General features: G+C 37.5%; 1 protein-coding gene across 5 annotated transcripts in view; it reads left to right on the top strand.

The window, feature by feature from the left end:
- The window catches only part of ASAP2 (ArfGAP with SH3 domain, ankyrin repeat and PH domain 2), a 166,023-nt gene that overhangs the window by 111,300 nt on the left and 32,861 nt on the right, over positions 1 to 21,862 (top strand). For all 5 annotated transcript variants that reach the window (XM_038397774.2, XM_038397777.2, XM_038397776.2 and 2 more), the window contains 9 exons: positions 2,727 to 2,775; positions 2,887 to 3,053; positions 4,498 to 4,631; positions 5,312 to 5,406; positions 9,035 to 9,224; positions 11,256 to 11,341; positions 11,544 to 11,659; positions 14,665 to 14,732; positions 15,277 to 15,390. In XM_038397774.2, the coding sequence (XP_038253702.1) occupies positions 2,727 to 2,775; positions 2,887 to 3,053; positions 4,498 to 4,631; positions 5,312 to 5,406; positions 9,035 to 9,224; positions 11,256 to 11,341; positions 11,544 to 11,659; positions 14,665 to 14,732; positions 15,277 to 15,390 (1,019 nt within the window). The remainder of the gene's footprint in view (positions 1 to 2,726; positions 2,776 to 2,886; positions 3,054 to 4,497; positions 4,632 to 5,311; positions 5,407 to 9,034; positions 9,225 to 11,255; positions 11,342 to 11,543; positions 11,660 to 14,664; positions 14,733 to 15,276; positions 15,391 to 21,862) is intronic.

Here is a 21,862-nt window from a genome sequence, read left to right as displayed (position 1 = left end):
TAACATAGTAAAACCTTTTTCCAGGGCGGGAAGGAGGGGGAAACCAAAAACAGACGCACATGTTCCAAATGGAGTGGCTGACATAATGGAATGATCCACTGTAGAGTTTCAACTTTTATACCTAGAATGGATGTAACTTTTCAGATATATTAAGACTAAATCTCATAGGCCAGTATCTCTGTTGCCTTCCTCAAAATAAAAATATATTGTAATCTGTACAGTGTTACACTTGAATAATTCAAGGCCAGGGTCTTGTTTTTTTGAATAACTAGCCTGTCTACCAGTAACCAAAGCTATTAACCTCTCCACAAGTAGGTGCACCTTAATAAGTTCTGGTGTTTTTATTTTGTTTTTAAACCCAGTTGTTACCTGCTAAAAACCCTAATCGTTCAATTATATTTTTTGCTTTTGGAAACCTGTGAATTATTTTACACCAATGTGTGTCCTTTACTCCTATTTTTAAGATTTTGAATAAGAGAGTCATGTTTAACTACTATACAAATAATCAGTCTAGACCAAGGTACATACATGGGGTAGACCCTGATTCTGCAATTTAGTCATGTGAGTAGATACCTGTTTCCCTGCAGAGCTCCACTGATGTCAAGTCAGTGGGGTTTGCAGGGATTCAGAGTTCTGCTCACACAAAATTAATAGCAAGATAAGGGACTTGGTTTGCTAATATTAAAAATTTTATCAAAAAAGACACACACTTATGTTAATATTTAACTAAATTCTGGCATCATTGGGTAAAATTTCCAGAAGTGCCTATGTGATTTTGGAGCCTAGTCCCACTTTCAAAAGTGACTTTAGTATTTAGGAGCCTAAGTTCCATTGACTTTTAGTGGGGCTTCATTTCCTAAATCATGCAAGGACTTCAGAAAATTTTACCTTGTATTGTTGTTTGTTTTGTTGTACAATTTATGAATTATAATGATGATTTGCTTCACTCTTCAATAAACACTGCACCCTTCTACATCTTTGTTCCTATGTCTTTCTCTTTTCTTTCCTTCTACTCTGCCTTTTAGAGTCTCTTTATTTTTCACTCTCTTTCCAAAACTGTGTTTGCTGGTTGGCAGTGGGTTTCAACAGCACTTATTGAACATAGCACTGGATTGTTTTTTTTTCTTTCAATTTAAAAAAACAAACACTCACAAAAGATTTGGAATTTTAAATTCAATTTTCCTTATTTTGTCTTTTTAAGTAAAAACCAAACGTGCCGGAATGCTTATCTTGGGGAAGCAGCATAGCCTCAAACATGATTCCATCTCCTCTTTCCCTCCTTCACTTGGTATCCACTCTCTATAACTTTAGCAACACCCTTGACCCTGAACTTTGTCTCCATATCATTTGCTTGCAAAACTGCCTATCACCACTTCTTCGCCACAGCCCAATCATGCCACTGCCTCGACTCAACTATTGATGTCATCATTTATATTTTAATCTCCTCTCACCGTATCTGTTGCAACTCTCTTCGCTGGGATTCCCAAGTCCCACTTAATCTGCTCTCAGCATATGCAGACTATTGCTGTGGACCTTATCACGTGTGCAGAGAAGAGTAATCACCTCACAATTTCCTCCAGTCATTCCACTGTTTCTTTTTATATTAGGATCCAGTTACAAAAAATGCCCTCTTTGTTGTTAAAACCCTCTGCAGACTTGCTCCAGCCTACTTTTCAAATCTAGCACCTCTCTTTCTACCATGTTTCTCACTAGGTACTGGCTTCCTTTCTGTTCCTTCACACAATCTTACCATTCTTGACTTGAGAGCCTTCTCTACAGTTTCTCTCATCTGGAACAGCTTTTTCCTTATCTCTCTGCCTTGATGACTTTGCAACTCATGTAAATGACAGATGAAACGCTCCTTTTTTTCTGTTTCTTGCTTTATTTTGCATAATTCATCTTCTCCTTTAGCTGTTTTTTTTGTTTGCATTAATTCTATATTCTATATTACTTAACTCTGTAAATTCTATATTACTTGTATTTCTTTTCCAGAGACTTAGTCTATTGTAAATTTGTTATTATAGAATTATGGTAACAATGTTATAGTTATTGAAGCAGAGGGAAGTACTTCATATCTGATTTTTAAAATTATTTGCCATTAGGTTGAAATTCCTAATATTTGCTCTTGGAGCAGAGGTGAACTTTTGTGTGTGTGCCTGAAAACTTTAATAAATGGTCATTTTTGAGTTACCAAGGTAGGAGAACTCGCTTATAAAATTTGCAGATCTTTTTTATATGCTCAGATGACTCAACATAAATTTGTTTTTTTATTTGTTCCCCATGTAAAATTTGCTTGGACTTGTCTTCGCTGAGGACATGTGCTATATATATCTTTGAAAAAGTTATTATTTTATCCTGTGGCTTGTATGATAAAGGCACAACCTCTAAATAATGAAGTCAGCTTCTAAAGGAAGACAGCTGCTATTTTTAAAACTGCAATATGCAGGTTGAGTGAGGATGGCTTCTAAACAAAGATGTAAATGTGCAATGTACATAATATGGGTGAAATTCACCCCTATCCAGAAGGTCTGTTGAACCACTTAAGACCTCCACACAGCTGTGAATGTCACCTAAATGTGATTTTTTTCCCCACCCAATTACTGCCTTTCCAACGTGAGAAAAAAGAGGTCAATAGTCAATTATCAAATTATACAAATTATACAATTTCTGAGACCATATCTATATATTCAGTATTCAATATTGGGTCAATATATATTGTTATGCAGATGACAGAACCTATCACTTTCAAGCAGAAGATGAACAAGAGTGTCAAATGTGAGTTACTTCACTACTTTTGTTTCTGGTGTTGGTATTCTACTGTTACTTTTCATTAAACTTTAGATGCTTATAAAATTTTAAACAGCAAAATATTGCTATTGTTTTTAGATGGACATCTGTGCTACAGAACAGCAAAGAAGAAGCTTTAAATAATGCATTCAAAGGTGATGATAACACAGGAGAAAATAATATTGTCCAAGAGCTGACAAAAGAAATTATATCAGAGGTTCAGAGGATGACAGGAAATGATGTGTGTTGTGACTGTGGAGCGCAAGGTGATTAAATTAAAGTATTTCTAATTGGTAAAATTATATTTCTATTAAGAGTGTTTAAACTGTTAATTTATATTGTTCCTTTTTCTCTTAAATGCAATTAACCATCTAGCAGAATTTGCTAACAGTGTGATTGCAGAAGTTCATTAACATGGATTTGCTATATACTATTGTCAATTTAAAAAAAAAAAGTATCAGTAGTAAGCTTTTTGCCTTTCTCCTACAGATTTTGGTAATTAGCCAGGCTTATGTTACTTTTGATGCAGTAATTGCAAAATCAAATATTTTCATTGAGCTCTCTATTACATAATTTAAATTTTACTGTAAATTCAGTAAAACTGGAAGTTCTACTAGGATATTACAAATGTTCTGTGAATAATATTTGTTACTATTTATTTTTTAATTGTTTTCCTTGACTTTGAGAACTGGCCAGAGGATGATTCTGAAATTGTACACTCATTTGAAAACAGTGCTGCTGCTTGACTGTGCTTTGCAGTGTGTAATTTTCACTCTTGGTTCGTATTGTTGATCAGTGAAATTCTGTTCTAATCCTTTTAAAGTTAGTTTTTAATTCCTGCTGTTGCCCACTTTCTCCTATATGATATAATCACTAAAGGAAGTAGTGCTTCTGAGCTGTCACTTTAGCTGAAAACACTAGACCTTGTTTTTCTCTTCATTTCACTGCTCTGAATCAGTAGTAACTCTGTTAAGTAATTCGTTAGTTTGGTGTATAACTAGTATGAGAAGAGTCTGTCCTACTGAAAGGAGTAGTTCAGTGGAGCTGAGGTCAAACATTGTTTAAAAACATTACACAACTGTTTAGATCTTAAAAATGGATGATTTTCATTTGAAAGGTGTAGAATAGAAGAAAGAGAGAGTGTTGTGGAGAGATGATGAGTAGTAGGTAGAGAGAGAGACTCCTTAATGTCTCTGAAATGTTTTCTTGAGGATCCTTTGTGTCATGATGGAGTATATACTTTTCATGTTACTGCTGTTGCCCTTAGACTAAAATATATACTCAGAAAACAAAAATAGGTAACAAGGTATTATTATTATTATTTATATTACAGTCACAACCACAGACCCAAATCTGGAGTTTTCTCCCATAATATTAGCTACTGTACAAATACAGCCCCCAATCCTGCGAAGACTGAGGAACATGAGTAAATGTATACAAAAGAGCCATCCCGTTAAAGGGCCATAGAGATAGACACAGTTCCGTTCCTAAGGAATTTAACATCTAAAGCTCACATTTTGACTTCTTTCATCATAAAAGATCTGGTTCAGATTTGCCAGCAGATTAAATTTAAAGACATAAATATTGAAATCCTTAAATGTACACAAAGGAATCTTATGTTCGTAGAACTTCATTTCCATATTATTAATCTTTACAGGGCAATCATTACCTAACCAAACTTTAGTTCTATGCTTTTTTTCTTTGCTTCAGATCCTACCTGGCTTTCAACAAATCTGGGAATTCTGACTTGTATTGAATGTTCAGGAATCCATAGAGAACTTGGTGTTCACTACTCCAGAATGCAGTCACTCACATTAGATGTGCTGGGAACATCTGAACTTTTGGTAAATGTTTTTATTAATTTATAAAATCTGAGGAAAATAGTGAGCGAGTTCCACTCCATGTATATTTTCATAATTTGAATTATATTCTTTCAGGCTTTGAAAATACCTCTGGATAAATACAAGCAAGAAATCTTCCTTTCTCAAATTAAAGTTCATTGGAAAACATTGTATTACTGAAGAAACTGTTTGTCTGGTATTAGAAATTATATTAATAAGAGTGATTGATTGTTTTTGGTGTTTAAGAGGGCTGTCTTTACAGTAAGTTCCTTTTAAAAAGAATACAACTATATGGCACTTAAATATTGCCTTTCATGTGAGGAATTCAAGTACTTCTTCACTGTTTACCTCTTACCTTACATTGCATCTTTCAGCAGAGAATTTCAAAGTGTTTTTCAAACTTCAAGAAAACCCATTGAAGTTAACTTCAGTGGGCTTTGGATCAGGAATTTAATTGTGAAGACAACTCTTGAGGGAAGGGATGGTATTGTCTCAATTTTAGAGATGGGTAAACTGAGACCCAAAGATGTTGTGTAACTTGTTCATGGTCACATAGGCAGTCACAGAACTAGGACTAAAACCCCGAAATCCTGATTTCCGTTTATCTTGTTCTCTGACTGCACAGTGCTTATGGCTAGTTACTGAACATATATGTTTGAAACGTAGGTATTTATTTTTAACAGCTTGCCAAGAATATTGGGAATGCTGGTTTCAATGAAATTATGGAATTTTGTCTGCCAGCCGATGAGACAGTCAAACCTAATCCAAGCAGCGATATGTAAGTATAGATCCATTACTTGTTGAAAACAGAAACTATTCAAATTGGCATCAGGAATGTCTTTTTTGCTGCTTAATCTGTTTTTCCACTCCATGTTCGATTTTCATCACAAATGTGGCGAAACCCTTTTTCTGGTGCCTTAATGATAAGTAAAGTATATGTTCACGTCGTTTCCCCCTACCTCTGATTCTTCAATAGTGAAGGTTATGTGTTACTAAGTCCCTCCATTATACCTTACGAGTTATGGGACAAACTCGCACTGACTGATGGGGATGTTGAAGTCTCCGGGTACGGCTATAGTAGGAGACCAAGAATTGAAGCCCATATCCTTTCCTACACTGTTAAATACAAAAAGAAACTAAAATGAAGAACAGCCTGCTGAGAATCACTGAGCATCCTCAGTACCCAATGACTTCAACTGAAGGGCTCAGTACCTCGCAGAATCAGGCTCTTAAAGTCCCAGCTGCTCCCCATCCCCTTCTCTACTGCATGAACTCAGAGAGAGAAAAATTGTCCCTAGGTGAAGTGAGCTCCCGGAGAGTCAGAAACTGCCCTGGCTCAGCAGTACGATATCAGGGAGCGCTACCCACCTGGCTCTTCTCTGTTGCCCACGATTTCTTTAGTTTGGTGCTGTAAGGAAGGTTTAACTTAACAGAAAACAAATCCAAAAACAAAGCTGTTTTTTTCATATTAATGACTCATATCTATGGAAATCATTTGCACTGTCATCTGTTTAAAGGATAGGAAATGAATCTGTGTGATACAGCTCATCTGCCCAACTAAATCTCCTGGGATATGTACAAAATAAAAGTCTGCAAAAATACCACATAGTCTTTTTAGATGGGTGGCACAAATAAAAAGATGTGTTGAATTAAAAGAAACTTTTAACAAAACACTTCATATGAATCTGACTTTACATGTGAATTCTAATTGAAATTGTTACCCACCAACAGTTAAAAATGTGGATTCTACAGTTGTATTAAAAATAACATTTTGAGGAACTCTAAAATGAATCAGAGAGGCTAAGCACTGTGAAAGAAAGGGGAAGGGTTAAACAAAATGAAATTCTGTCTAAGGAAGGAAAAGAGAAGATTTTGAAGCATACAAGCTTCCTGCTCCTTTGACAGCCTGATGGACAACGAAAAAATTAAAACCAGGAGAACAAGCTTTGAACAAAGCATACTTGCTCTGATTGCCATCGCTTCTTCAGTAATCTGTAACAGATCGTATATTAAATCATTCGTGACAGTAGATTTTAAAAACAATTCAAACTTAATAATATAAAACAATAGAGTAGAAGCATAGAAGTGTTTTCATTTGGTGCAGTTTTCATTTGTATTTGACTATCACATTCCCTGTTCTTTAGATGTCTTCTCAGGAGCTGGTAACGTTGAAATACTGACCGCTTCATTTAGATTTTAATTTATACAATATATTCATAGACTAACTTAAAGTGGAAGAAAAAGAAAGAGTAGACAGTTTCCAAACATTGAAAGAATAATTACCTTCATTTTTGGTGACTCCTCCTATATATCTACTCTGATTTGTCTAATCTATCAATTTTTGATACACCCATTAGTATACTATCTAAGGCTTAAATTGTGGCTTTGCCACAAGCTCCCTGTGTATAGGGTAGTATATATCTGCACAACCTCAAGACCACAACAGGTAAGGAATTATACTTCCGAGAGATACAGTTCACTCAATGTGCCCAAGGTCCCAGGTGGGCCACGCTGAGATTGCTCAGTTAGGGCAAACTGCAAAGAATGGGACAGACAATCACCAAAACTGGTGGTTATTTCTAATACTTAGATTCACCAAGCCAGCAACAAAACAGCTTCCACAATACCTTACTGGTTACCCAGAAGCCAAAAACACAGTTCCCTTAAAGCAACTCAGCCTACGGGCTTCCTCCCAGACAGCCAACTCAAATATGATGAAGATTACTGAAGTCTGGGTCATTATATAAATAAATTTATCAATCCCAAAGGATCAGACACATTACCCTCCATGTTAATGAATATTTCAGATCTTACCCAATTCTTATCAACTAAGCTAAAATTTATTAAAAAATAAAAGAGAGAGAGAGTATTGGTTAAAAGATCATTATACATACAGGCATAATTGGAGTTCTTAGGTCAGTTTCATAGTAGAGATGGTGAGCTTTAGAATTGCAAAGAGTTCTTTCAGAATTAGTCCATAGGTTCAGTCCAATGTGCAGTATCAGGGTTATCCAGAATGGAACTGGAGACCTCAGTCTTTCAGCTCAAACATCCCCCGACAAAGCTTAAACAGATCTGAGATGAAAGGATCAGGTCCCAAGAGTTGTTTTTATAGTTTTCTGGCTAGCTATGTAAGTCTCTTAACAGCAAGAGTTCTTTGGTTGAAGAATAGTATCTTTGAAGTAGAATTACTTATTTCCTATGTATACACAGGTAACTAGTTTCGTTCATAAGCTCCGTACAAACATAAAACAAAAAGATGGTCCCTGCTTACAATCTAAGAATAAGACAAAAAGTGACAGTTAGGGAAGTACAAGTAACCAGTGTGACAAAACCAGCATGCATACCAATAGCTCCAAAACGCCACCCATTCCCTGTCTATATGTCCTGGATAAGGGAAGTAGTGGGCATACAGAACCTGCTTACTGTTATGAATCTGGATCCAAGGTCTGGGTAATATGCGCAGGGGTGTAAAGAAGGTTTCTTGTACCCCTGCATGAGCAACTAGTATAAACAAGCTAGCTCGGTGCATGTTACATAGTGTTAGTGTCAGCAAACCAAAATATGAAGCTTTGAGGTGACTCTCAAGCATAAATCTGGTATAATCATGAGCGCAATTTCACATCAGGGTTTTAGAAGAGACAAAATTGTTGCCAAATGTCTGTGTTTTTCTATATCACTGAGGATATTGGATGTTCAGTTCATCATAACTTTAATACAGTAGAACCTCAGAGTTACGGACTCTTCGGGAATGGAGGTTGTCTTGTAACTCTGAAATATTCATAACTCTGAACAAAGCTCAGTTCGGGCTCCAGAAACTGACACTCCAGGCCAGGCTTCAGCAGCAGCTGAGCATCCTACTCAGCACTGGCATGAGTTTGCAAGCTTGTCCCCTTCCAGGCAGGGGTGGGTGGGTGGGTGGGGGTGTGTGAGAAAATAGCGTGTCCCCCTCCTGGGGGTAAAAACACATCCCCTCCCGGTCTCCTGCTCTGCACCTCCTAGCTAATTGTACGGGGCTGCCCTGCTCATCGGGTGGGGAGAGGCAGCACAGATATGCCTACCTTTAGGATGCAATACAGGCACAGTATCATATTTGCTTTTTATGGGGTGGGGGGGTGTCTTTGCTGCTACCTGATTGATTACTTCTGGTTTCACATGGTGTCCGGTTGATCGGTCAGTCTGGTGGTCATATCTTTGAGGTTCTACTCTATTTGTATTTTACACTGGACGTATAAAACAAACTGCATGTCATACATATGTATGTGAGAATAGGGAAGTATCACAATGTATGTGAAACAACCCTTCCCCAGAGTAGAGATTGTGTTTAAAATATTTTTGCCTGTTTATGTATGTGTGTCGGTAGAGATCCTGTTAAAAGTTTAAAAGTAAATTATATTCAATTTCAGGAATGCAAGAAAAGATTATATTACTGCCAAGTATATTGAGAGAAAATATGCAAGGAAGAAACATATTGACAATGCAGCTAAATTGCATAGCCTTGGCGAAGCAGTCAAAGCAAGAGACATTTTTGGATTGGTTCAAGTATATGCTGATGGTGTGGATCTGACTGAAAAAATTCCATTAGCCAATGGACATGTAAGAGTGGCAAATTTTCCTATCCAGCATTTTAATAAGGGATGCAGCATGTTTTTATTAATGAAAGTGACAACTAATAATTTTTGAGTAACTCACATAAGTCCTTGTTGTTGTAAGATGTTTTTTAATAGCAAAAGAAGAGAGCAAATGAATTTAACCAAAATTAAAATCACTCTTAATTTATTTTCATGATTTAAAATGCACTATTTAAAAACAACTCAAGTCTGTTTTCTGTTTTGTTTTAACCAGTTTTATTTGTCTTTTGCGGGGGGGAGTTTCTACACATGAATATCTTTCAATACAGCATGTGTAAGGATATTGAATATTTAACATTTGGATTCATCTGATTGACGTGCTAGTAGAGTTTCATTATTAGAATTGAAAATCAGTTTTTCTGTGATTGTTTGGTCTTCCACATTTGTTGTTCTTGTAATCTTCTTAGGAAGAGATCTGATAATTGGACTGTTCAGAAAGTAGCCTGTAGTGCTAATGTTGCTAAAAGCAACATTAATTGACTGAAAAGACTACATAGAAGAACTGGAACATTAAAAAAAAAAAAACCTCATTTTTTGTGCTTGATAATTTCAAACTTTCTTAAAACACATTTGTAATTCTGGTTGTGGGATGGGTGTTTAAATCATAGCTTTCCAGTTTGATAAGAAGAAAGGGATAACTAGATTTCAGGCTCAAAAATAGATTCCTTTATTGTTACTAGAAAGAATTCTTGAAATATTTTAGACAGCTGTGAGGGACTTTTGTTTGTTTGTGTTCTTAGTTTTGTTTTAGTTAAGTTTTAAATCTGAACAGTCAGCTGGACAGCCTTTCTGGATATTGAACACAGCAAGCATCCCCCTTTGTAAAAGCCTATATCCAGAATTAATTCACCCTTTAGGACTCAATTCAGCAAAGCATTTATGCACATGTTTAAGTCCCAATAACTTCAATGAGACTTTAAGTGCCTTGCTGAAGAGAGGGTGGATGAACGGGGGCCATAGCTTTTAAAACTATAGCTGGATTTTCCCACGGCAGGTTTGCACTCCTGTATATACATTAACTCTTTTAGGTTTATGGAGTTGGCAGCTTGGCGTAGTGTAACTAAGCCTGGTTATAGAGTTAAAAGAAACGCATACACAGTGGTATGAAGGCCAGAAGTAGTAAATGCTGCCTTTTGCCATTTTCACCTGATTTTAGATTCTTTTAATAGATTTAATTTGAATGCCAGAATGTACCATTAGATCATCTAGTCTGACCCTCTGTATATCACAGAGTATTAAATTTCACTCAGATAACTCATTTTATTAAGCTCATTAAGTTTAGTTAGACTAAAGAATTTCAGTCTTCAGGAGACTAAACTGTTATGTGCCATGGTCAGAGAACAGAGAGACCAAGATGCTACTAATGCCAGAGGTTCCTGCAATGGCAGAGAATTGATTAGATGGGGTATGCCCAGATGATCCTAGCAAGTGATCCAGGCTGCCTGGGAAGGCAAAAAACCTCCCAAGGTCCCTGTCAATGTGACTTTTGGGAAAATTCCTTCCTGGCCCAAAATTTGGCAGTCAGTTTAACACTGAGCATGTGAGCAAGATGCATCAGCCAGACATGTAAGAAAAAGGATTCTTTGTACTACTTTGGACTGCTTGTAAAGTTGCTGTAGAAAAGAGCAGTCTTAAGCAAGACCAGGAATTGGAGACAATGGTCCAGATTTCCAACTCACTGATCCAGGCATAAACCAAGACTAATTCTGTGGATGCTTATGGAGTTACATGAGTGTAAAACTGGTGTGAAAGGAGAATCGAGCCCAATATTTTCTGACATATTGTAAACTGTAAAGGTCCGGAGAAGAGTATTACATTCAGACTTGTAGGGAAAATGTGGGGGTTTTTTTGTTTTTTTTTCTTTGAGGCAGGCAGAAATCAATATTCAGGAGTTGCACTGTTACAATGTAAGATTTGTACAGTGTAAAATGTGAGACATTTTCCCTAAATATTCTTAGCTGATAGTTAAAAGAAACATTTGTTTTTTTAAATTTAGGAGCAAGACGAAACAGCACTTCACCTTGCAGTTAGATCAGTTGATCGAACTTCCCTTCACATAGTTGACTTTTTAATGCAGAATAGGTAAGTGTATAGTTAATTATTAAAATGCAACTGTTTGAGCTCTATGAAATAGTACTCCACATAGAGTTACAGTGGGGGTGAATTTGATTCAAAAACTTTAATTCTGTCTTTTGAAAATCTAGTTGTCCAAGTTTTTTTGGGAAGAGAACTTTATTAGCATGTGGCTAGGAAATTAATTTGAACCAACTTTTTTCCCCAACAGTGGCAACCTTGACAAGCAAACATATAAGGGTAGCACAGCTTTGCATTACTGCTGTTTGACTGACAATGTTGAGTGCCTCAAACTGCTGCTGAGAGGGAAGGCTTCTATTGAAATAGGTAAAAGGATAATGTGTACTTCATTTTAATATTTGCTACTGTTGCAAATGGTGTCTGAGAAAAGTGTAGCAATGATAAATGAAGATTAGTAATGCATGTGCATTTTCCCCTTCCATTGTGTAACATGTTCCACTGTATAATATCTCAGTTTTTTAAGAAATGTATAAAATATTGATTTTTTTTTTAAATTAAAGTTTAAACAAAGCAGGGTGGATTGATTAAAATTAACAATTTAAATCATCAAGTGGAAATCCTTGAGTTAGATCATCGATTTTAATCAATTTTCCCATTTCTATTTATATTATTATCTAAAGAAAGATGCATTCTCACTGGTTGATATAACCGTTAAAACCTGTTGTTTTGCAACTAAATAGAACCTTTACTCTAATTTTGGTACACCTTTTTGCTACCTAGGATGGTACACTATAACTATATATATTTATTTAAGCAATTGTACAGCTATAACATTTTGAGGTTCAACCCAGACCGGTGAGAGTTGTGTTGCCACCTGCCCTGTAATCCTGGGTGCCTAAAATGCTCTGCTGTGGCTCACAGCCCAGACACCAGCATCCAGTCAACAAGCATGTATTTCTCTAAGTGCCTGTGTCCCGAGCAGCCTTGATTCGGTGGTCTAATCCCAGCAGCCTTTCTAAAACACACCAGCTCCACCCTGGTCTGCACCAGCCTTGGTAGTAATACTTGCAGGGTTACACAATGCAACGCCAGTCCCAAATTTCCCAAAAACCATCTGCCATGAAGTATCCAGCTCTCTCCTGAAACACTGAGGGCAGTAATAAGGTTTGTTGCGCCTTTAAAGAGACAAAAGTACAGAGTATTACTTTAACTTCAACAATCCTTTCTATTCAAACACAGCACTAAATTGGTTTATAGTAAAAATAAAACAAGAGTATTAATAAAAGGACAATAGGTTAAGAGATACCGAGTAGAAAGGATTGAACAGATTACAAACAAACCAATATAAAAATAAATTTTCTATTGGCTAAAACCTAACTTAACACAATATAGATTTTGCCCAATGTAGTTTTCTTACCATTCTTTGGCATGGCTGACCAGACCCAGTGGCCAGGCCTCAATACAGAGCACAAAATGCTTGGTTTCTTTGTCTTCTTAGGTGTAGGATAAAGATGGAGTCTCTCTCTGTCCCTTATATTCCCAAAGGAATTTTCTTTGTCTTACGAGTCAGGAAGGCCTCCTGGGAATTTAGTCTCCTGTGTCTTTCTGAGGTGCAGGAGCCATGTTAATGCTCTGTCTGTTGAGTTCATTCTCAGGATAACCCTCGCTGGTTTAACGTGATAGTTTTATTTACCTTTTATGTAAATGCACCTTCCTTATCTCTGCCTGATGACCAGGCTGGCCAGCCAAGCAAATACTCATTCCATTGTCTAGGGCAGACTGGGCTTATGCACTGATTGTCAAACACATTTTAAGAACATAATTCTAGCACATATCCATAACTCTTTGAACACACCACATACATACATCATGCAGGAATATTAATGACCAGTGAATTATTAGTTTTCCAATGATGTCCTACATTCCACCTTTTAGTGTGTGTTAAGTGTACTGACTATGTCAGGCCTGACAAGAGCTGCTGACAGAGTAGTGAACCATCACTGGGCTTCTGTGTCATAATAGCTTAATATTTCAGATTCTTATTAATTGTACATTTTTAATATGTTAGAAAATGGTGAATGAAATATCGCTTATTTACTAGATGATTAACTTTTTGCTCATGATTTGTGTCAAGCTGCATTAGGATGGTAACTGGAATTTAATTAAATACACAAAAAAGCATATAAAATATATTTGTATTAAAACAACTTTAAATGTTTTGTATACATAAACTTCTTGTATCAAACCATGTTTCACATTTATAACTAAATTATAATAAATTTAGGCCTTAACACATTTTGTATTAAATGCAGATTTCATTTTAAACATGTTTACTTTACATTTATTATAATTTAAATACCAGAACTAAAAAATCCAATTGGAATTTAAAAATCCAATTTTTAATTTAAAAAATTGTATCCTCCCTGAAACTAAGGGCATAAACTAGTGTTTTTAAACTATTTTTGAAACCACACTATATAGCTAAAAATCCCTTTGTTTAATTGGGCCTGTAAGCAGGCTACATAGTGGGGTTTTCTGGGAGCTGTAATAACTTAATATATGAAGCACAGTAAGTTATTACAATGAGCAGCAGCAAGCTAAATGCTCCGATGGGGAACTTAACGTGAGGGAAGAAGCTCAGTTTTAGAATAACTTAGTTTGGCTCATTTACTCAATTTAGTTAGGTTCATTTCTTGTGAAAAAATCTAATACCGTTCAGGGATCAATTAACAGGAGCATCGTACATAAGATATAGGAGCTTTTTTTCCTACTCTTGACACTGGTGAGGCTGCAGCTGGAGTACTGTGTCCAGTTCTGGGTGCCACACTTTAAGAAAGATATGGACAAACTGGAGTGAGTTCAGAGGAGAACAATAAAAGGTTTAGAAAACCTGACCTATGAGGAAAGGTTAAAAACACTGGGAAATTGTTAGCCTTGAGGAAAGAAGACTGAGAGGGAGACCTCATAATACTGTTCCAATATATTAAGGGCAATTATGGAGAGGACAGAGATTAATTGCTGTCCATTTCATTGAAGGTAGGACAAGCCGTAATTGTCTTAATCTGCATCAAGGAAGATTTAAGTTAGATACTACGAAAATCTTTCTAATTATAAAGATGGTTAAATACATTACTGGAATAGGCTTCCAGGGAGTTGTGGAGTCCCCATCATTGGAGGTTTTTAAGACTAGGTTAGACAAACATCTGCCAGAGATATTCTAGGTATACTTGGTCCTGCCTCGAGGTCCCTTCCAGCCCTACATTTCTATGATTCTGTGATCACATAACTATAGGTTTACCTCATGTTTAAGAATGTACTCATGTCACCTATTACACATAGCAGTGTGACTTTCTCTTCTCACTGAATTGTAGCTAATGAAGCTGGAGAGACGCCACTTGATATAGCTAAACGTTTAAAACATACACACTGTGAAGAATTGGTAAGTTTTGCATCTTCCATTATGATTTTGTTTTTATAAATAGATTATTTCTGAACTTTAATAGTTCATAGTGGGTATTCAGTGAGTATTTGCAGCACAGAAATACCATCAGCATTTGTTCAGTGACCTGTAAGAAATGAATTGATGAAATCAATCCAGTATCTCCTTGATTGGTGTCCACCTATCAAAAACTGCCATAATAGTTAACTTCTTTGTTTGGCAGTCTCAACCGAGAAGCCAATAATTGAAGCAAATAAGGCCTGAGTTATCCTCTCACTCCAAAACATGATTAAGGAGCATTGTTGGGTAGTGCAAGACCAAGCTGCATGTGGTTTATTTGCTCTGTGGATAAACAGAAGATTTTAGTCTTCAAACTTGCCTGTCCAATAACTTTCTGAAGCACTAAACTCTGTTTTAAAAGACATTATCTTTACACTTTTAAAAAAAAATACTGATTTTTACATCTGTTCAAGGAAGTTATATTTTAACTGTTCATAACTATTGCACATGGCATTGTCACTAACAGGCTACTGTGTTTCCTTAGCTTACTCAAGCATTATCTGGAAGATTTAATTCTCATGTTCATGTAGAATATGAATGGCGGTTACTCCATGAAGATCTGGATGAAAGTGATGATGATGTGGATGAAAAGCTGCAGGTTTGTGCCTGATACTATACGTTTAACTTTACAAATGTATCTTTTAAAAATATTTGTATGCTTTAAATAAAATGTTAAGTGTTTCTATAGGTAAGGGTGCAGAATAATGCAAATGAAATTTCATAATGAAAATCAATGGTTTTGTTTCTAGATAATTTCCTGAATTATAGTTAGTCTGCCTTTTCCTGTTGGTTTTAATTACAAAACAATTTAGTCTGTCATGATCAGATGATGCCTTTGTGATGTAAAGGAGGGAAATTGAGGCATGTGGTGACTCCTCCTCTTCCCAAAGCTGGCATTTTAGTGATAGTCAGCTAGTGCAGAACACAATACAATTTGTTTCAGTAAATCAAGAGTTTTTGTATTTATGGGATGCATAAGAGAAGCCAACATCAAAGATAGGAAAGGTGCCTTCAAAAGATAGTGATTCATTATAGAATCTTCACATATATGTGAAATGTCTGAGGTAAGTGGCTCTGGTCTTGCAAAGAGTTATGCATGGGCTTCACTTCAGTGTGATTAATCCTGTGCATTAACTTAAGCATGTTCATTGGTTTTTGCAGGATTGGGGCCTTAGCTCTGAATCCTCTCCGTAAAATGCATATTTTCCTTTCCATATTCTGAACTGGTGTTGTTGATGGTTTTAGGGTAAAATTTTCAGAAGTATCTGAGTGACTAAGGGAAGTGACTAAGTCTCATTTCAAAATAGAACTTGGGGCCAAAATGTTAAGGGTATTTAGATGCTAAAAAATGCAGATTGTTGCCTAATGAGATTTTTCAAAAGTCTGAACATCCATTGATTTCAGAAACACCTAGGTGCCTAGCATCCATTGATTTCAATGGGAGTTAAAGCATGTGCAATAAAGCATTTCACACCAAGTGGATGAAACAACATGATGACTTGTTCATTGAAAGTAATGGACAACCACAGTGCCTTGTGTACTTGCTAGTGATAGTTGTGTGGAAGGAGTATATCAGCCAACATCACAGCATGCTGCACAAAGCCAAAAACGAGAGGTACCCTGAAGAGTCATGCATCACTCCTACTGAGGCCTTGAGGGGGGAAAAAAAAAACCTTCAAAGCAGAGACACATATTGATGAAATCTTCAACTGCACGACTTTCAAGTCTGACTACATTTTATGAGGTCTGCCTCGAGCTAGTGAGATGTAAAAAGCCTTTTAGGGATGGTGATGTGGTTGAAAAAGGGTGTGCAATCCAGATGGCTCGTGCATTTGAGAATGGAAAAATAGAAAAGGGTTTTGAGTGTTGTTGTCTCACCAAACTGTAGCACGGAGAATAAGTGACATGAACGATAATATGTCCTCAAAACCCAAGATAGTTGCTGAAAAATATACGTACTTAGCTCTAGATAAGAGCATTGATGCCAGTGACCTCAGCCCACTATTAATTTTCATCTGAACTGTTGATGAGGATTTCTCTGTGCATGAGAAGATACTGGAACTAGTTTGTCTCAAGTGTAGTAGAAACGGGATGGATATTTACAATGCACTTGCTTCTGCTGTGAGAAAATTGGCAGTTCCCAAGTGTCCTTGTGCATAGTTACAGATGGAGCCAAAGCAATGACCAGCAGTAAAGGTGGATTAGTAGGTTTGCTGAGACAAAATGGAGTTGAATGTCTTTCTTACTCTTCTCTGTATCATTCACCACAAGGCACTTGGTGGGAAATCTGTTAAAATTAGACTTTGTGTTGAAGTTATGTTTAATGTTTGGAAGCACATACATCTGCAAAAGTGCATTCTCAGTAATGAAATGTCAAGTCAAAACTCTGCAACAAGTTGGAGAGCGACATCCTCTGCTGCCGTCTCTGACTTGCAGCAATGAATATTGATGTTGACATTGAGACATTAGTGCAAGAAAAACATTTTCCTCAATATTTTCGCTAAGAGTGAGCTATTCTCTGACGTGTATTTAATTTTATTACTACTTAAAACCTTAATGGCTAAATCTGAAACCTAAATAAATTATCTGATTCTAGAAACTGGAATTATATTTCTGGATGTGGCCCATGCAGTTGCCCCAAAATTAGCATCCAGCCCACAACACTGAAAAGAGTGGCCCACCCTCATTTTATTTAAAAAAAAAAAAACTATTAAAGGTGATCTGCAAAGGATTTTTAAAAAATGGATTTATGCCCTCTTTTGCTTCTTTATGATGTATAAAGAAGACCTGAAAGGCTTTTGGGTTTCAGAGTGGTAGCCGTGTTAGTCTGTTTCAGCAAAAACAATGAGGAGTCTTTGTGGCACCTTAGAGACTAACACATTTATTTGGGCATAAGCTTTTGTGGGCTAGAACCCACTTCATCAGATGCATGGAGTGGAAAATACAGTAGCAGGTATATTTATACAGAGTACATGAAAAGATGGGAGTTACCTTACCAGGTGGGGGGGGGTCAGTCTAACAAGACAATTCAATTAACCGTAGAATATCAAGGGAGGAAAAATCACTTTTGTAGTGGTAATGAGAATGGCCCATTTCAAACAGTTGACAAGAAGCATTGGCCTGTTAAACCCAGGGTTGTGAGTTCAATCCTTGAGGGGGCCATTTAGGGATCTGGAGCAAAAATTGGGGATTGGTCCTGCTTTGAGCAGGGGGTTGGACTAGGTGATCTCCTGAGGTCCCTTCCAACCCTGATATTCTATTCTAAGTCATTGAGGGTGGCCTGTAGAATGTGGGGTCAGAGAGTTGTCTAGCAGCCTCTCGTTCATATTCCAACTTATTCATGACAACTACAGCACCTCCTTTGTCATCCTTTTTTATTATGATGTGCGAGTTGTTTCTGAGGCTGTGGATGGCTTTGTGTTCTGCATGGCTGAGGTTATGGGGCAAGCGATGCTGCTTTTTCACAATTTCAGCCCGTGACCACATTCTACAGGCCATTACCCTCTGACCCCACTGAGGATTACCAAAAGAAACTACACCATCTGATCAAGAAACTCCCTAAAGATGGACAGGAACAAATCTACACTGAACACCCCTAGAGCCCCGTCCAGTATTGTTCTATCTGCTACCCAAAATCCATAAACCTGGGAATCCTGGACGCCCCATCATCTCAGGCATTGGCACCCTGACAGCAGGATTGTCTGGCTATGTGGACTCTCTCCTTAGGCCCTATGCTCCCAGCGCTTCCAGCTATCTTCGAGACACCACTGATTTCTTGAGGAAACTACAGTCCTTTTGGTGATCTTTCAGAAAACACCATCCTGGCCACGATGGATGTAGAAGATGGACTGCAAGCCATCAGGAACAGTATCCCTGATAATGTCACGGCAAACCTGGTGGCTGAACTTTGTGACTTTGTCCTCACCCATAACTATTTCATATTTGGGGACAATGTATACCTTCAAATCAGCGGCACTGCTATGGGTACCTGCATGGCCCCACAGTCTGCCAACATTTTTATGGCTGACTTAGAACAACGCTTCCTCAGCTCTCGTCTCCCAACACCCCTACTCTGCTTGTGTTACATTGATGACATCTTCATCATCTGGACCCATAGGAAGAAGGCTCTTGAGGAATTCCACCAGGATTTCAACAATTTCCACCCCACCATCAACCTCAGCCTGGACCAGTCCACACAAGAGATCCAGTTCCTGGACACTACAGTGCTAATAAGTGGTGGTCACATAACCACCACCCTATACCGGAAACCTACTGACCGCTATGCCTACCTACATGCCTCCAGCTTTCATCCAGACCACATCACACGATCCATTGTCTACAGCCAAGCTCTAAGATACAATCGCATTTGCTCCAGTCCCTCAGACAGAAACAAATACCTGCAGGATCTCTATTAAGCATTCTTAAAACTACAATACCCACTTGGTGAAGTTAAGAAACAGATTGACAGAGCCAGAAGAGTACCCAGAAGTCACCTACTACAGGACAGGCCCAACAAAGAAAGTAACAGAACGCCACTAGCCGTCACCTACAGCCCCCAACTAAAACCTCTGCAGCGCATCATCAAGGATCTTCAATCTATCCTGAAGGAGAAACCCTTAATCTCACAGATCTTGGGAGACAGGCCAGTCCTCGCTTAAAGACAGCCCCCCAACCTAAAGCAAATACTCACCAGCAGCTACACACCACACAACAAAAACACTAACCCAGGCAACAAACCCTGGTGCCAACTGTGTCCACATATCTATCAGGGGACACCATCATAGGGCCTAATCACACCAGCAGAGGTTCGTTCACCTGCACATCTACCAATGTGATATATGCCATCATGTGCCAGCAATGCCTTTTTGCCATGTGCATTGGCCAAACCAGACAGTCTCTATGCGAAAGAATAAATGGACACAAATCTGATATTAGGATTTACAACATTCAAAAACCAATCGGAGAACACTTCAACTTCCCTGGTCACTAATAACAGACTTAAAAGTGGCAATGCTTCAACAAAAAAAATTTCAAAAACAGACTCCAATGTGAAACTGCAGAACTGGAATTAATTTGCAAACTGGACACCATCAAATTAGGCCTGAATAAAGACTGGGAGTGGATGAGTCATTTCAAAACCTAATTTTGCCATACTAGTTCCCCCCGACTATTACTCACACCTTCTTGTCAACTGTTTGAAATGAAATGGACCACCCTCATTACCACTACAAAAGTGATTTTTCCTCCCTTGGTATTCTGCGGTTAATTGAATTGTCTCATTAGACTGACCTCCCACCTGGTAAGGCAATTCCCATCTTTTCATGTACCGTGTATAAATATATCTGCTACTGTATTTTCCACTCCATGCAGCTGATGAAGTGGATTTTAACCCACGAAAGCTAATGCCCAAATAAATGTGTTAGTCTCTAAGGTGCCACAAGGATTCCTCGTTGTTTTGTTGAAAAACTTTTGTTAAGTTAGGTAACTTTTTACATTCTTCTTTCTTTCTTTCTCCCTGCTATGTTTTACCTTAGAAGTTTCTGACTAGAAATCCTGTCCCCTCTTGGTAGCTAAACTTTCATTAGTTTAGCTCTTCCAATATCACCATTTCATTAGTTTTCCAGTCATTATATAGACTTCCAGCTTAAATAGGACCTATATTTCCAAAGTTAAAAATAAATTAAAAAACAATCCTAAACCTAAACTTTTCACACCACCTTTATACATCATAAAGAAAGGGAAAAGGGTATAAGCCTATTGTTTTCCTTTGCTAGTCACCTTTAAGGAATGTTTCTGCAATCAGATTGTTGGATTAGCTGAATCGTTCTTGCCCTGTCATTCTGAAACAAATGTCTCCTTCACTGGAATATCACTTCTGTTGGGAATACTGTCTGCAGAATTCTTATTCTTAGGTCTTACCTCCTTGGTGCAGGAAAGATGAAACTTCTCTAGTGCTTGTGATTTTTTTGACCTTTGACAGCAACATTAATGTCATAAAGAATGAATCAGGACCCCCTACTGACAGTTGTGTGCCAGCTCCTGCAAAGTATAAATGCTACTTCCTTCCCTTCAGTTTCTCCTTGACTGTCTTCGGTCATGGAGTCCTTTGCAATAGATTGGGGTTCATAGGCCATTTGCTACAACGCTTCATTGGATCCTGATAAGGTTTTGTCCTTATTATGTGGCATTAGGTATAATAGCCATATTGCTGTGTAGAATATCCTTTTCCTGCTATAAACCTTTCTTTCAGCCAGCTCCATTATGGTTGTTAAACACTTTAGATCTTGTCTGTTGTATCTATCCATTGATTGCTTAATTATTTTGAAGGCTAGAAGTTTGTTATAACAAGTGATTCTAAAGTAACAGAAGGGGAGAGGCTTTCATATTCTAAATGAAGGTGTGAATTAGTACAATTGGCTGTCATTCATGTCATTTTGATAACATTTTTTTGTAACCAGTTGGGATGCTGTGCTTTGAATCATAGATATATTCTGAGGACAATAGCATATGTGTTCACTAGACTGTGGGTATAAATACCTACTTGGCCTGAATGCAGTTGCTAAATGGCTCATTTTATTTATACCAACAGGCTATACAGCTATGTGTTTATCTAACCTTATTTTTAAAGGCATATTTATACTCTTGTTGATCTCTGGAATGTTACAACTTGGTCCTGTGCTAAACATATGAACCCATGACTCTGTCTATTACAGTTATCATTAGAGAACAGTAATTACCAATGACTGCTATTACAACAGGAAAAATAAGTCTGAAATACACATAGCAAACAGATGACTTGCCGCAAAACTCAAAGTGAACTAAGTAGGGCATATATTGATAGTGTGCACAGGCTGATCAGCACTCCCTCCCTCCTGTCAAACTCACTCATCTCTCTTTAATCCTTCTATGAATTGGTCCTGCTTCCTCTTTAGTAAGCTGAAGAGAGCTGGCGAGAGGCTTGGACTCCTGTGCTGTTCTTGCTTATGGGTAACATTTTCAAAAGTGTGTTAGTTGCATAGGAGCCTAAGTCTCACTGAGTTTCAATGGGACTCAGGCACTTCTGAAAATGG

This window comes from Dermochelys coriacea, chromosome 3 (assembly GCF_009764565.3).
Source record: "Dermochelys coriacea isolate rDerCor1 chromosome 3, rDerCor1.pri.v4, whole genome shotgun sequence".
Classification (NCBI taxonomy): Eukaryota; Metazoa; Chordata; order Testudines; family Dermochelyidae; genus Dermochelys; species Dermochelys coriacea.
This window is presented reverse-complemented; position numbering and strand designations above follow the sequence as displayed.